The following is a 16,024-nucleotide window of genomic DNA, read 5'->3' as shown; positions in this document are numbered from 1 at the left end:
GGCACAGGATTCTATGGGTTTTCTTGCTGAGGGGCCTTAATGTTGAGGAATTTAACTCCTGTGCCTCTTGCCCAATTCAGGTGGGCATCCCAGTTTTTATAACAATATAAAAAAAAAAGAAATAGGTCCATTCGGGCCCTCACCCCTCAGTCCCCATCACTGCGGGTTCCCCCCCCCCCCCGTCTGCGTCAGACGGAGGCCGTGTCCTATCGCGGTCAAGGAGGACCCTTCAGTTTTACCCTCCGGAGTCATTTTTGTGTTTGTTAATAAAGCGCTGCCTGTGCAATCCAATGGTAGATCTCTCCATCTTCCACTCACCCTCTGGGGCCGTTTGGTTGCCAAGCGCTGCCTGCGCAATCCAATTGTGTACATCCGGACCTTCCCAATCGCCCTCCTGGGTCTTTTTGTGGATAAGCACCATCTGCGCAATCTGACTGTGTACATCAGGACCTTCCCAATCACCCTCAGGGGTCGTTTTGGTTGATAAACGCGGCCTGCGCAATTCAATTGTGTACATCCGGCCTTCCCAATGACCCTCAGGGGTCGTTTGGTTGATAAGCACCACCTGCGCGGTCCAATGGTGGACATCCGGACCTTCCCATCCACCCTCCGGGGTCGTTTGGTTGATAAGCACTACCTGCGCGGTCCAATGGTGGACATCCGGACCTTCCCATCCACCCTCCGGGGTCGTTTGGTTGATAAGCACCACCTGCGCAATCCTATGGGGGACATCCGGACCTTCCCAATCACCCTCCGGGGTCGGTTTGGTTGATAAAGCGCTGCCTGCGCAATCCGATGGTGGATCTCCGGATCTTCCCAATCACCCTCTTGGGTCGTTTGTTGGATAAGCACCGCCTGCGCAATTCAATGGTGGATCTCCGGACTTTCCCAATCCACCCTCCGAGGTCGCTTGGTTAACAAAGATCTGCCTGTACAACCCAATGGAGGATCTCTGAAAAATTCCCAATCCACCCTCCGGGGTCGTTGGTTGATGTAGCCCCACCTGCGAAATCCGGTGAGTGAACCTCTAGAAGTCGCCATTCCACCCCCAAGTGGTTTGGCTGATAGATTCCACCGGCGCAATCTCCAGCTGCCATTGGCGAGCTCTTGAGAGGCAGGATTGCACATAGTGGGCCAGAGCAGGATACTTCCTCCTCGGTCTCCTTTGCACCCCCACCCTTCCTCCCTAGGGTCACGCTCAGACGCACCCTCCCTCCCTGGAGAGATTTGGTCTGAAAGGAGAAATCAGTGGTTCGGTCTCTGCCATTATTCCGGTGCGATCTTCCAAGATGGCGTCTGAGATAGACAGCAGTACTTGTCTTATGCATTTCCTCCTCCCTTAGGCAGAGTATTTGCACTACTACTGGATGCAGTGCTCCCTTGGATATTACCTTCCTCTATTGGGGTCTAACCGCACTAGAACTGTTTCAGTGCCGGCAGTAGGCGTTCCCCCTTTTATTAGGTGGCGGAACTGCTTTACCACTGGGGACAGGACTTACTGTATGCATTAGCCTCTTCCATAGGTGGCGCTATGGCATTGTCCCTGGTTCAGTGTTTTCTATATGTCTTACCCTCTTACGTAGGTGGAGTATTGATACGGGACTCTCCTTAGGCCTTGCCCTTTCCGTAAAAGGTGTACTCTCTATTTGGATTCAGTTCCTACTAGATGCATTATTGCATTACCACCCTTTTATGGTGGAGTATTTGCACTACCACTAGGGTAGTGCTTGCCGTAAGCATTACCCCCTTTCATTGGTGGGATAATTGCAACATTGCCCTTTCCACAACTGACCACTATCAACTACGCCACAGCTATAGATTCCTTAGCTTCTTCTACATGTGGAGCGTACCGAGTATCGTACACGCTGGTGCCCTGTACTCTTATTCTCTTGGTATCTCGGTGCCTCCAGGGTTGCTGTGGCTGTTTTCACATTGTTTTTCTTTCGGTGCCGTTTTGGGGAATGAATGACAACCTCTCTCCTCAGGGGGTTGTCCAGCGTCAATCATGTGTCCTAGCGTCCCCTATATCCATGGTCCTCCACAGTCCCAATATGTGTCTTCAACATTATATAGTGCGTACACCATGGCACGTAATATTGTGATTATGTTCCAGCAAGTCGAGTGTTTCACGGACTCTATATCCCCTATCCACTATTTCTGATGTGGGAAGTGGTTGTGCTGGCCCTCTGGTTTGGCATTGCAGCGTGTTCTCCTCCGCTGGTGCGGATTTTTACGCTGGCACTAGCGTTCGCAGTAGCTGCAGTGGGGCAGTCCCTCAGGTACTGGTTCTACCCTGACGCTGGCTTGGCGGTTGTTCCTGTCCAACGCCCTTCCCAGGTGGAGTATTTACGGTTAGCTCTCCTTTCCTGGGGCAGTATGGTAACATGGTCTCTACCGGATCCCTCTAGTCTGCCCCTCCTTTTGTGCTGGTGGGCACGCTACAGCTACTACGGTACGGGGGTCCTGGATTAGCCATTACATACTCTGGCTTCCCCTGCACGGCTTTTTCGTCAGGTGACGGATTCTTCTTACGCTAAATTCAGTGGTGTACGCTGCATGGCCTCCTCCTTAGGTGGAGTATGGCACCGCCACGATCATCCAGTGGCTTCTTCTGTGTAGTGCAAGTCTCAGATGGGGAATGGGCTTCGCCCTGCTTCTTTTTCCTTCCGTTTTTCTTTTCCTTATCTGGCTCAGGGTTCACGGCCACTCCGCAAACCTGGGTAGCTCTTATGTTACTACTTCCCCTCATCTATGTTGATGCAGGGTATTGGTTCTGTGTTTTTTTTCTTCCAAGTCTTGTTCCGGATCAACTGTTGGGCTGTGACGTTTTTCCAAATCCACCCGTTGGTCCTGGGTGTACTACCCATATCTACAACTACCTCTCTCAAGACTTGACTAGTGACTGCCATGTCAGTTCAATGTAGTCATGCCTTTTCACTGCATACTCCGTGGCTAAACTACGAGACTCACCACGCCAGGCTGAGCGGGGGTGCTGTCACGACTGTTGATGGAGTTTCGCTCCTGGACCGGAACACCCCTTCTATTCTTCCTCTTCGAGGCAGGAGTTTTCTCTCTCATCTTGGTCTGGTCGAAATTTCTGTCGAGCAGGGTTGCTACACCGTCAATACACGGTCGCTGACGGAACTCCACCGCCGGTGATTCTCATATCGTCTCTACTTTTACCTATCCAATGTGTTGATTCCTTGGTTTGCAGTTGGACATGCCTCATTCAGGCGTTTTTTTTTTCTCTGTAGTTTATCAGCCAGCTTCTCAGTCTCCCCACAAGCTTCTTCAGCTCGGGGGACATTGGTGGACCACTTACCGTTTCCGTGGAGCACTTCCTTTTTGCAGGGGTGGATCCTGCGGTCCTGGGTTTTTTGGTTTGGCCATTAGTTCCTTACTGGGTCAGGTTCGGCGCTGTGTATCCTTCCATCGTCCTCTGACTCACCCGGGGCCCATTATACCTTCCTTCAGGGATTGGCACATACGGTTCCTCCATACCGTCCTCCCTAACCGCCTGGGATCTGACCTTGGTCCTTTCGGCGCTCCATAGTTTTCCCCTTGACCCCTTGCGGGAGATGTCACTCCGACTCATGTCCTGGAAGGTGTGTTTTTTTTTCTTTTCTTGTGGCTATCGCATCCATCAGACGGGTGTCCGGATTGGGGCGCTCTCTTGTAGAGAGCCTCCTGGTTCTGACAGGGATAAGCGGTTCCCCGGCCTGTTCATTCCTTTCTCCCGAAGGTGGTCTCTGATTTCCATTTCAATAAAGAGACTGTCCTTCCATCACTGTGTCCCTCCCCTTCACACCCTAGGGAAAGGGAGTTAGGTCATTTTGACGCTGTCAGGGCTCCGACGTTTTACTGCCAGCCTCCAGCTCCTCCTGGCGTACGGACTCCCCTTTTTGTCATCCGGAGGGTCCTCGCAAGGCATTGACTGCCTCCAGGGTGGCACTTGCACGTCTGCATTTGCTTAAGCATACTGCACCCGGGGCAGCGTCCCGCCCTTCGGTGTCACGGCTCACTCCACCAAAGCGGTGGGCGCTCTTGGGCTCGGAGGATTCAAGATTCGGACGCGCAGTTGTGCAGGGCGGCTACTATCCGCCTTATGCACATTCTCAAAATTTTGCCAGGCGCATATTTATGCAGCGGCGGGCGCCGCCTTGGGTTGCATGGTCTTGCAGGCGAAAGTTCTTAGTTGCCTGCAGGGGCACTTGCTCCATGGGTCTGTGGTTTTCCCTCCCTGTGGACTGCTCTCGGTCGTCCCACGGTCTCTGTGTCCCCCAATGAATACGGGTTTTTGTAAAACTCACCAGTAAAATCTCTTTCTCGCTCTTCATTGGGGGACACAGCACCCACCCAGTATTGTTGTTCGACCACAGTTGTGGCTGTTGCTGGTTAGGACCTGGTTCGGTTCTTGGCATGGTTGCTGTTCCATGTTTTTTCATTGGTTTACTTGCTTCTCCTACTGCTTCTCACAAACTGAAGCTCTCTCTCCAGGCTGGAGGGGGTATAGCTGCCAGGGGAGGAGCTAACAGCTTTTACTAGTGTCAACGCCTCCTAGAGGACATAGCTATACCCACGGTCTCTGTGTCCCCCAATGAAGAGCGAGTAAGAGATTTTACTGGTAAGTTTTACAAAAATCTCGTTTTCCAACCCTCAGCATCAGTATACATCTCTGGAATAATGCCTGACAGGTTCTCAATAAGTAATGGCACAAGACCTATTTGTGATAGAACCGCTTGCTGAAAAAATCTGAACGCATCCATTAATATCTGGAATTGGTGTTGGTGATCATAACCATAAAATTGGGTTGTTTGCCGATGACATAATACTAGCACTTACAGATCCCCTTAACTCCTTACCAGCAGCTATGCACGTGTAAGGCTACTTTCACACTAGCGTTGTTTGAATCCGGCGTTCAATTCTGTCATCTGAACTGCCCGCCGGGTCCGGAAAAACGTGTGAAAACTGATTACATTTGAATCCTGATCAGGATTTTGATCACAATGAAAAAATGCATTGGAAAAAACGTATCCGCCATTTATGGACTTTAACTTTTTTTTTCACATTTTTTGGGTTTAACATGCAAAAGCCGGATCCTGTTTGATGGAACACACGGCGCCGGATCTGGCATTAATGCAAGTCAATGGGAAAAAGGCCGGATCCGGCATTCAGTCAAAGTGTTCCAGGTTTTTGGCCGGAGGTAAAAATACAACCTGCTACGGTTTTCTGAAAAGCCTGATCAGTCAAAAAGACTGAACTGAAGACATCCTAATGGGATTACTCTCCATTCAGAATGCATTAGGATAAAACTGATCAGTTCTTTTCCGGATTTGAGCCCCTAGGACTGAACTCGGCGCCGGAAAAGAAAAACGCTAGTGTGAAAGTACCCTTAGATTTACATCAGTCTCATATTATAAACTAAACATCACTAAATGCCTAGTCTTAAATCTGGGATTCAATCTAACTGCCCGACTGAGAACTACGGTATGTGCCCACTTCAGTGGGATAACCAATATATCACCTAGTTGAGTATAAAACTCACACCCTCTACCTTAAATCTCCTCTTGTCTAACTATACGCCTTTAAGGGAGAAAATAAAAAAGGAGCTAATTAGAATGAAAAAACATGAGATCTCTTGGACAGGCAGAATCGCCTCAATTAAAATGTTTATTCTACCTCAGATCTTATACTTGTTCCATAATTTACCGATACCCTTTCCTATGAAAATATTAAAGGAACTGCAATCTATCATATCTAAATATATATGGTTAGGCTGAGTTCACATTAGCGTCCAGCCTTTCCGTTCTCCTGCTCGGTTATAGGAGCAGGAGAACGGAAAGGACTGATTCGGCACATAACTGAGCCGAACGGAGCCTACGGACCACATAGACTATAATGGGGCCCGTTAGGTTTACGCTCAGAAGATGATTTTGGAGCAGAGACAAAAGTCCTACATGCACAACTTTTGTCTCTGCTCCAAAATCATCTTCTGAGGGGAAACCTAACGGACCCTGTTATAGCCTATGGGGTCCGTAGGCTCAGTTTGGCTCAGTCATGTGCCGAATTTGTCCTTTCTGTTCTCCTCCTCCTATAACAGAGCAGATGTGAACTCAGCCTAAGGCCTCTTTCACACTACAGTATGTTCATTTCAGTGTTTTGCATTTCGTTTTTCACGGATCCGTTTTTCTGTTTTTTTGTTTCCGTTGTGTTTCCGTTTCGGTTCCGTTTTTCCGTTCTGTTGACTTTAATGGAGCCACGGAACGTGATTTGCGGACAAATATAGGACATGTTCTATCTTTCAACGGAACGGAAAAACGGAAATACGGAAACGGAATGCATACGGAACACATTCAGTTTTTTTTGCGGAACCATTGAAATGAATGGTTCCGTATACGGACCGCAAAAATCGGACCGCAAAACGGAAAAAAAAAACACGGTAGTGTGAAAGAGGCCTAAGACAAACACCCGAGAGTTCAAGCCGAAGTACTATACTTATCTCTATCCAGAGGAGGGTTTGGGTGCTCGTCTATTGTAAGATATTATAGAGCCTTCATATTTGAGCAGCTTAGATTTCGATGGGAGGGTGAGGGGGAGAACAGGCTATGGATCGCAATTGAAAAGCATCTAATGGGAATATCTAACACATCCTCATTTTTTTACTTTCATTCAATGGCAGAACAAAAACATAAAATACACCTCTCTCCTACAATTGATGCGGCTTTAGAATGATGGAAATTATTAACCACCAAATTGAAAATTATCAACGTGGATCTTTATGAGGCCCACCTAGAAGTATTAGGTGTATCCCAGATTTGGATCTCAGAATATGGGGGTCACACTGGCATTAAGTATATAAGTGAATTATTTGAAAATGCTGAATTATTACCCTTTAACACAATTAAAGATAAGTATGGCATACCCAATAAGGAATTTTACTAGTATCTGCAGATAAGACACCTATTGTCTAAGAAAACATGTGTTAACAGCCTTTTCCATCTAAGGGCTCTTTCACACCTGCGTTGTTGTCTTCCGGCATAGAGTTCCGTCGTCGGGGCTCTATGCCGGAAGAATCCTGATCAGGATTATCCTAATGCATTCTGAATGGAGAGAAATCCGTTCAGGATGCATCAGGATGTCTTCAGTTCCGGAACGGAACGTTTTTTGGCCGGAGAAAATACCGCAGCATGCTGCGCTTTTTGCTCCGGCCAAAAATCCGGAACACTTGCCGCAAGGCCGGATCCGGAATTAATGCCCATTGAAAGGCATTGATCCGGATCCGGCCTTAAGCTAAACGTCGTTTCGGCGCATTGCCGCATCCGACATTTAGCTTTTTCAGAGTGGTTACCATGGCTGCCGGGACGCTAAAGTCCTGGCAGCCATGGTAAAGTGTAGTGGGGAGCGGGGAGCAGTGTACTTACCGTCCGTGCGGCTCCCCGGGCGCTCCAGAGTGACGTCAGGGCGCCCCAAGCTCATGGATCATGTGATCACATGGATCACGTCATCCATGCGCATGGGGCGCTCTGACGTCATTCTGGAGCGCCCGGGGAGCCGCACGGACTGTAAGTATACTGCTCCCCCCCTCCCCGCTACTACTATGGCAACCAGGACTTTAATAGCGTCCTGGGTGCCATAGTAACACTGAACGCATTTGGAAGACGGTTCAGTCTTCAAATGCTTTCAGTACACTTGCGTTTTTCCGGATCCGGAGTGTAATTCCGGCAAGTGGAGTACACGCCGGATCCGGACAACGCAAGTGTGAAAGAGGCCTAAGCTTTCTCATTTGCTACATAACCCCTCTCATCATCTCAAGGGACTGTCTCGATCATATAACTATATGTTAGAAGCTTTTGACGACCCCCTAGCTGTATATTGTCGTAAATGGGAAAAAGATCTGAACTGCTCTATTAGTACAGATCAATGGCAGGCATCCTTCTCAATTACAACTAGTTTATCTAAATGTATGAATCACCTAAAAAACTCAAGAAATATTTTATATATGTGGTATCTTACACCGTTTAGGCTAAATAATATATATCCTAATATAACTAATACATGTTGGAGGTGTTCTGAACCCAAGGCAGACATGATTCATGTATGGTGGAACTGTAGAGAGATTAAAGCTCTTTGGTTAGCTATCAATAACCTATTGACCCAGGTTTGTGGAAATACAATTGCTCTCTCAGCGCAACAAGCTCTTTTGTCAGTAGACTTAGATTCCTTCCCATACGAGATCAGAACTGTGATCATTCACGTAATAATCAGTCAGATTAAAAATAGCTAGCTACTGGAAAAAACCAAACGCTCCCCCATTCACTGAAATCATAGGTATGATTAATGAGAATGGCTTGTCGGAGAAACTGATAGCTTCTTCCATGAATAAAACACCCCAGTTCATTAAGAAATTGAATTGATGGCTTAATTTCTCCTTGAATAAAATCTCTCTACAATACTGAGATGTGTATGATCAAAGGTTGGCTATTGATAAGAGCTAAACTTAAGCTTATGTCACTTATTTTAGTTTTTCCCCTTTTGTTTTTTTTCTTTCTCGTTACTTAACGTTTTTTTTTTCTGCTACTATTGTTTTATATACCTAGGGATTATATTTCAATCTCATATGGATAGGTTGTCCATTGACAAAGTTTATATGCTCATGTGTCCTGTATATGATTCAATTACAGACAATGCAACTATGTTTAAACATAAGACAACTTGATTGATTCTTACATAAGTTTGATAAATCAATACAAATATTGTTAAAAAAAAAAAGAATGAGAGACACTCAATAGATAAAAAAGTATGACTGTTCATTGATAAACAAATACAAATAACTTACAGGGGCAAGTTAGAACATAGCCCCACCAACTGCTGAAAATAAGGAGATACACGAGATAAACAACCTGGACATATATATACCACACAAATTATGTCCAATGAATATCAAAAATCATGTAGACAGAGCGACCAACTAACTGCTTCTGCACAATAAGGATAATATCAAGATTTAACAAACAAAAATATATTTATCCGGGATGTAAACAGGGGAAACAGTCCCTCGATTAGTGTCAAGGAGACCAAAAACATGCAGTTAGTGGGGCTATGTACTATCTTTCCCCTGTAATATTCCCTGTATGTTATTTGTATTTATATATCAATTCATACTTTTTTATATATTAAATGACTCTCATTCTGTGGGGTTATTGGTGTGTTTGGTAGGTTGATATTTCCACATATGTGCCTTTATTGTAAACGTTTAGGCTCATTATGTTCAAACAGCTTGAACATTTGTCTTTCACAGTATTTCTTTTTTATGATTTGACCTAAAAAAAATAAAAATCTTGTTTTTTATTCTCTCAGGACCCTGTGTGATAATTTACGCAGAGAACGAGACCGTGCAGTTAGTGAACTAGCAGAGGCATTGAGAAACCTAGATGACATGCGTAAGCAGAAGAATGATGCTACACGTGAACTGAAGGAATTGAAGTGAGTTTAGTAGTTGTAAATTAGCCTGTCTCCTAAACAATGTACGTTTGTAGCTACAACTAAGGCTACTTTCACACTCGCATTTTGGGCGGATCCGTCATGGATCTGCAAAAAATAGATCCGTTACAATAATACAACCGCATGCATCCGTCGTGAACAGATCCGTTTGTATTATCTGTAACATAGCCAAGATGGATCCGTCATGAACTCCATTGACAATCAATGGAGGACGAATTCGTTTTCTATTGTGCCAGATTGTGTCGGAGAAAACTGATCCGTCCCCATTGACTTACATTGTGTGCCAGGACTGATACGTTTGGCTCAGTTTCGTCAAGCGGACAGCAAAACGCTGCAGGCATTGTTTTGGTGTCAACCTCCAGAGCGGAATGGTGACTGAACGGAGGCAAACTGATGCATTCTGAGCGGATCCTTTTCCATTCAGAATGCATTAGGGCAACACTGATCCGTTTTGCACCGCTTGTGAGAGTCCATGACGGATCTCAGAAACGGAAAGCCAAAACGCGAGGGTGAAAGTAGCCTAAACCTAATGGTGAACAAAAAAATAATTGTTCTGATGCTTCAGAATGCAAACAGCAGACTGAAGTTTTTCTCTTTTCTATTTAAAGGGAACCTGACATCACCATTCACCATAATGCCTCAGTACTTTACAGTTAGGGCACATTCAGACGACCGTAGCGTTTTGCGGATACCTGCTGTGTGCGTTCCACAATTTGCGGACTGCACATGGCCGCAACTACACTGAGCAAAAATATAAACGCAACACTTTTGGTTTTGCTCCCATTTTGCATGACCTGAACTCAATGATCTGAAACATTTTCTACATACACAAAAGACCCATTACCCTCAAATATTGTTCACAAATCTGTCTAAATCTGTGTTAGGGAGCAATTCTCCTTTGTCGAGATAATCCATCCCACCTCACAGGTGTGGCATATCAAGGAGCATGAATATTGCACAGGTGTGCCTTAGACTTCCCACAATAAAAGACCACTCTGAAATGTGCAGTTTGATCACACAGCACAATGCAACAGATGTCGTAACGTTTGAGGGAGCATGCAATTGGCATGCTGACTGCAGGAATTTCTACCAGAGCTGATGCACGTGCCTTAAATGTTCAGTTCTCTACTATAAGCCGTCTCCAAAGGTGTTTCAGAGAATTTGGCAGTACATCCAACCGGCTTCACCACTGCAGACCACGTGTAACCACACCAGCCCAGGACCTCCATATCAAGCATGTTGACTTTCATGATTGTCTGAGACTAGCCACCTGGACAACTGCAGCAATCTGTTTGCATAACCAAAGATTTTCTCCACAAACTGTCAGAAACCGTCTCAGGGAAGCTCATCTGCATGCTCGTCGTTCTCATTGGGTTCTATATCTGACTGCAGTTCGTCGTCGTGGGCTAATGCTCACATTCAATGGTGTCTGGCACGTTGGAGAGGCATTCTCTTCACGGATGAGTCCCCCTTTTCACTGTTCAGGGCAGATGGCAGACAGCGTGTGTGGCGTTGTGTAGGTGAGCGGTTTGCTGACTTCAACGTTGTGGATCGAGAAGCCCATGTTGGCGGTGGGGTTATGGTATGGGCAGGCGTATGTTATGGACAACTAACACAGGTGCATTTTATTGATGGCATTTTGAATGCACAAAGATACTGTGACGAGATCCTGAGGCCCATTGTTGTGCCATTCACCCACAACCATCACCTCATGTTGCAGCATGATAATGCACGGCCCCATATTGCAAGGATCTGTACACAATTCCTGGAAGCTGAAAACATCCCAGTTCTTGCATGGCCAGCATACTCATCGGACATGTCACCCATTGAGCGTGTTTGGGATGCTCTGGATCGCCGTATACGGCAGCGTGTTCCAGTTCCTGCCAATATTTTGCAACTTCGCACCGCTATTGAAGAGGAGTGGACCAACATTCCACAATCAACACAGGCAAAACCGTGCACATTTCAGAGTGGGCTTTTATTGTGGGCAATCTAAGGCACACCTGTGCAATATTCATGCTGTCTAATCAGCACCTTGATATACCACACCTGTGAGGTGGGATGGATTATCTCCGCAAAGGAGAAGTGCTCACTAACACCGATTTAGACTGATCTGTGAGCAATATTTGAGAGTAATGGGTCTTTTGTGTATGTAGAAAATGTTTCAGCTCTTTGAGTTCAGCTCCTGCAAAATGGGAGCAAAACCGAAAGGGTTGTGTTTATATTTTTGTTCAGTGTATAAAAGAAAATGCCTATACTTGTCCGTGATTGCAGACAAGAATAGGACATGCTCTATCTTTTCTACGGAACCACAGATGCAGACAGCACACAGTGTACTGTCCGCATTTTTTGCAGCCCCATAGAAATGTATGGGTTCGTACCCTTTCCGTAAAATTGCAGAACGGATGCAGACTTATTCATACGACCATCTGAATGAGCCCTTATAGTCATTATTAGAGTCATTTATCAAATTTGCAGAACGGGTGCGGACCCATTCATTTCAATTGGGCCGCAAAAGATGCGGACAGCACATCATGTGCTGTCCGCATCCGTTGTTCCGTGGCCCTGCAAAAAAGATAGAGCATGTCTTATTCTTGTCCGCAACTGCGGACAAGCTTAGGCATTCTCTATATAGCACTGGCCATGTGCGGTCCGCAAATTGTGGAACGCACACGGCCGGTATCCATGTTTTACGGTGGTGTGAATGCACCCTTAAGAACTCCTTCAGTTTGTCTCCTATACCCGCCACATCCGCCAGCACATTAAGCTAGTATGTGTTAAATTTCCACACCATGCATCCCCGAAATACAGGAGGAAGAAAGTTGGCTGTGACAAGCACAGGAGATTGATCTGATATTCTACGGGGAAGATATTGTATGTCCTGAATTAGTTGTCCCATCGCGGTGTGGCCCAGTATTAAGTCTATCCTGAATAGTGACCCACAAGTACTAGAGTAGCAGGAGTATTGTTTTATCTGCGTGGGTTCCTCAACCTCCAATAATCCAGCAGGAGGGCCTCCTGCAATAATCTCCCAAATGGGGTAATTTCGCCAGGTGTTGGTTGGATATTAGGACAGATTCTATCTAAAGCCGGTTGAATTACATTGTTAAAGTCCTCAAGTAATATTACCGGGATGTCTGGTGACTCAGCCAGAAAATAAAGAACCCTCTTAATCACCAGTGGTGAATATGGCGGTGGGATATAGATACCTACTATAATACAGGGGATCATAAATATTTTGCCTTGCAGACCTATATACTGCCCCTGCTCATCTATCTTTTTACATATACATTCAAATGCTATGTTCCTATGGATAAGAATACTTACTCCTCTTGCATAGGCAGAGTAGATGGCATAATAGGGAGCGAGTAACTGGCTCTAGTCCTCCATTAAGTGTGTTTCTTGAAGGCAGCATATCAGAGGTTGGTATTGTTTCATACTATCCATAATAGCCCTCCATTTATTGGCTTCCTTTAACCCCCTGACATTCCAGCTCAATAATGTCCCTAAACTGTGCCTCTAGAAAGGCAATTTAAAGTGCTGATCTTCCCAGCAAGCCCCCACTAAGGCACCTAGTTGTAGGTCTGTGGGGTTAGGTCATGTGATATTTTTATACAGAAGGTTCTGTCAAAGTCAGCTAAGACTGGTTAGCTAGCCCACCAGTAAGAGGCTGGCGCTCCTTATACAGATGTCAACAAAACAGTATTAAAAACAGAACAATGCTTATATATAACCACGATTAACACGTTCAGGACGAGAATGCTTATCCTAACTTGCAGGTACTTAACGCATTCTCGTCCTAGGGTCAATACGATGCCGCAATCGGTGACAGGGACCCGATGGTTGCTATGGCCGCCCCGATGCATTGAACAGGCATTGGGACTGCTAGCTACGGAAGCCCAGGAGATCCAGCCCAAGGGCTTGGTCTCCTAGGCAACTGTTAGCGTCTTAGGGTCCATTCACACGTCCGTATGCGTCCATTCACACGCCGGCACTCTACAGAAAATGCCTTTTCTTGTCCGCAATCGCCCGGGCTGTGCAAACAGGTGGATGAGGGGAGTTAAATTTTTTTATTTTATTTTTTTAACCCCTCCACCCCCAATTTACTTAGCATTCTGTATTAGGAATGCTATCATTTTCCCTTATAAATAATACAATCTACACAACACCGATCCCAAACTCGAACTTCTGTGAAGAAGTTCGGGTTTGGGTACCAAACATGCCGATTTTTCTCACGCGTGTGCAAAGCGCCTTACAGTGTAAGAAACTGACAGTTCAATACAGCACAATACAAATGTATTGTGCTGTATTGAAACAGGGATCCGACCCTGAAATGTTTCAAATAAAAAATAAAAATAAAAAAGGCGCCCTTTTTCCAAAATAAAGTAAAAAAAGAAAAAAAAAATTTAAATAGGGAAAAAAAAGTAGACATATTAGGTATCGCCGCATCTGTATCGACTGGCTCTATAAAAATATCACATAACCTAACCCATCAGGTGAACACCGTCAAAAATAAAAAAATAAAAACTGTGCTAAAAGAAACTTTTTTTTGTCACCTTACTTCACTAAAAGTGCAACACCAAGCGATCAAAAAGGCGCTTGCCCCAAAATTGTACCAATCTAACTGACACCTCATCCCGCAAAACATGAGCCCCTACCTAAGACAATCACCGAAAAAATAAAAAACTATGGCTCTCAGACTATGGAGACACTAAAACAAAAATTTTTTTGTTTAAAAAATGCTTATATTGTGTTCAATGTAAAAATGTTTAAGAAAAGTAGACATATTAGGTATCGCCGCATGCGTAACAACCTGCTTTATAAAAATACCACATTACCTAACCCCTCAGGTGAACACCGTAAAAAAGTAAAAACGGTGTAAAAAAAGCTATTTTTTGTCACCTTACATCATAAAAAGTGTAATGGCAAGCGATCAAAAAGTCATACGCACCCCAAAATAGTGGCAATCAAACAGTCATCTCATCCCGAAAAAAGATACCCTACCGAAGACAATCACCCAAAAAAAACAAAGAAAAAACTATGGCTCTCAGACTATGGAGATGCTAAAACATGATTTTTATTTTATTTTTTTGTGGTTTCAAAAATGATATTGTATTAAACTTAAATAAAAAAATGTATATATATTAGGTATTGCCACGTCCGTAACGACCTGCTCTATAAAAACATCACATGACCTAACCCCTCAGATGAACACCGTAAAAATTAAAAATAAATGTCAAAAAAGCAATTTTTTTGGTCACTTTACATCACAAAAAGTGTAATAGCAAGCGATCAAAAAGTCACCCCAAAATTGTACCAATCAATTAGACCCGAAGACAATCGCCCAAAAAATAAAAAAAACTATGGCACTCAGAATATGGAGACACTAAAACATGATTAGATTTTATTTATTTATTTTCAAAAATGCTGTTATTGTGTAAATCTTAAATAAATAAAAAAAAGTATACATATTGGGTGTCGCCGCGTCCGTAAGAACCTTCTGTATAAAAATATCACATGACCTAAATCCTCAGGTGACTTGTGAACACAAGATGGGTATTTTTACTGCATAATTTTAGATTTGAAAAATGCCTTGCAGAGTAAGCTGAGTAGATTCTTCAGAAATGTACAGAAAGAGAGGCATAGTCTCTGTAGGCATTTTAATAGCAGTAGATATAATAGACACAGGGAGGCCACGCTATGGCTCCAAGGCCACATACAATTCTCTGGCCACTTTCATGTAGGTACTCGCTACCCTATCCCATTCTGAATTTGTGTCCAGGATTCAATGAGATGGTCATTGGAACACAACATGTGTTATCCTACTTTGTCTTCTTTAGTGCTGACTGCGGAGATTGTCACAAGCAGGGATTCCATTGCAATTTTATAGGTCCCATACAGTGAAATGGTCAGTGCCCTCCTTTGCCTAGTATACCAAATCTATGGTATGGTACATTTTAAGAATGTGCAGAAATTTGGGGCCTTTAGCAAAGAAATGGATTCGCACGATAAGCTGATTAAAGTGTTCTGGGCCCACTTTATACTTTTATAAATCACTGGTGGGGTAAAAATAAAAATCTTACCTAGCCTCTGTGTGCCATCTTCTTCTGTTCTATGCCTGCATTGTGGAGTTGGCAGACAGATGTGCGCAGTTAGGCTCATCCGCAACAGGGCAGATTGTGATAGTGTTAAACCATAGACATCAGCACATTTAACTCAGAGTACCACTTTCCCCTTTATGCTGATACATGGACATTGATTGTTGCTATCTTGTACAATTCTATTGCAGAATGAATGTTGGGGCTGAATGTAACCCTTAGGTTTTACTATTCTTTATAAAGTGACTTTCAGACCAGTATCACAATTGTATCATCTGTAGGCCTTAAAGTGGTGTTCACCTTGTGGGGGCTCTTTCGCCAGATTCCACCTCATGGCCCGACCTGTGAAGGGAAGCATTCTTACTTGCACCTCGACTCTGGGTTCAGCTCTTTCCCTCCCCACCGCTGCTGGGGTGATTGGGTCC

General features: G+C 44.6%; 1 protein-coding gene across 5 annotated transcripts in view; it reads left to right on the top strand.

The window, feature by feature from the left end:
- DLG5 (discs large MAGUK scaffold protein 5) overlaps positions 1–16,024 on the top strand; it is a 233,215-nt gene that overhangs the window by 84,535 nt on the left and 132,656 nt on the right. For all 5 annotated transcript variants that reach the window (XM_040438900.1, XM_040438901.1, XM_040438897.1 and 2 more), the window contains one exon: positions 9,358–9,483. In XM_040438900.1, the coding sequence (XP_040294834.1) occupies positions 9,358–9,483 (126 nt within the window). The remainder of the gene's footprint in view (positions 1–9,357; positions 9,484–16,024) is intronic.

Source organism: Bufo bufo, chromosome 6 (genome assembly GCF_905171765.1).
Source record: "Bufo bufo chromosome 6, aBufBuf1.1, whole genome shotgun sequence".
Lineage (NCBI taxonomy): Eukaryota > Metazoa > Chordata > Amphibia > Anura > Bufonidae > Bufo > Bufo bufo.
This window is presented reverse-complemented; position numbering and strand designations above follow the sequence as displayed.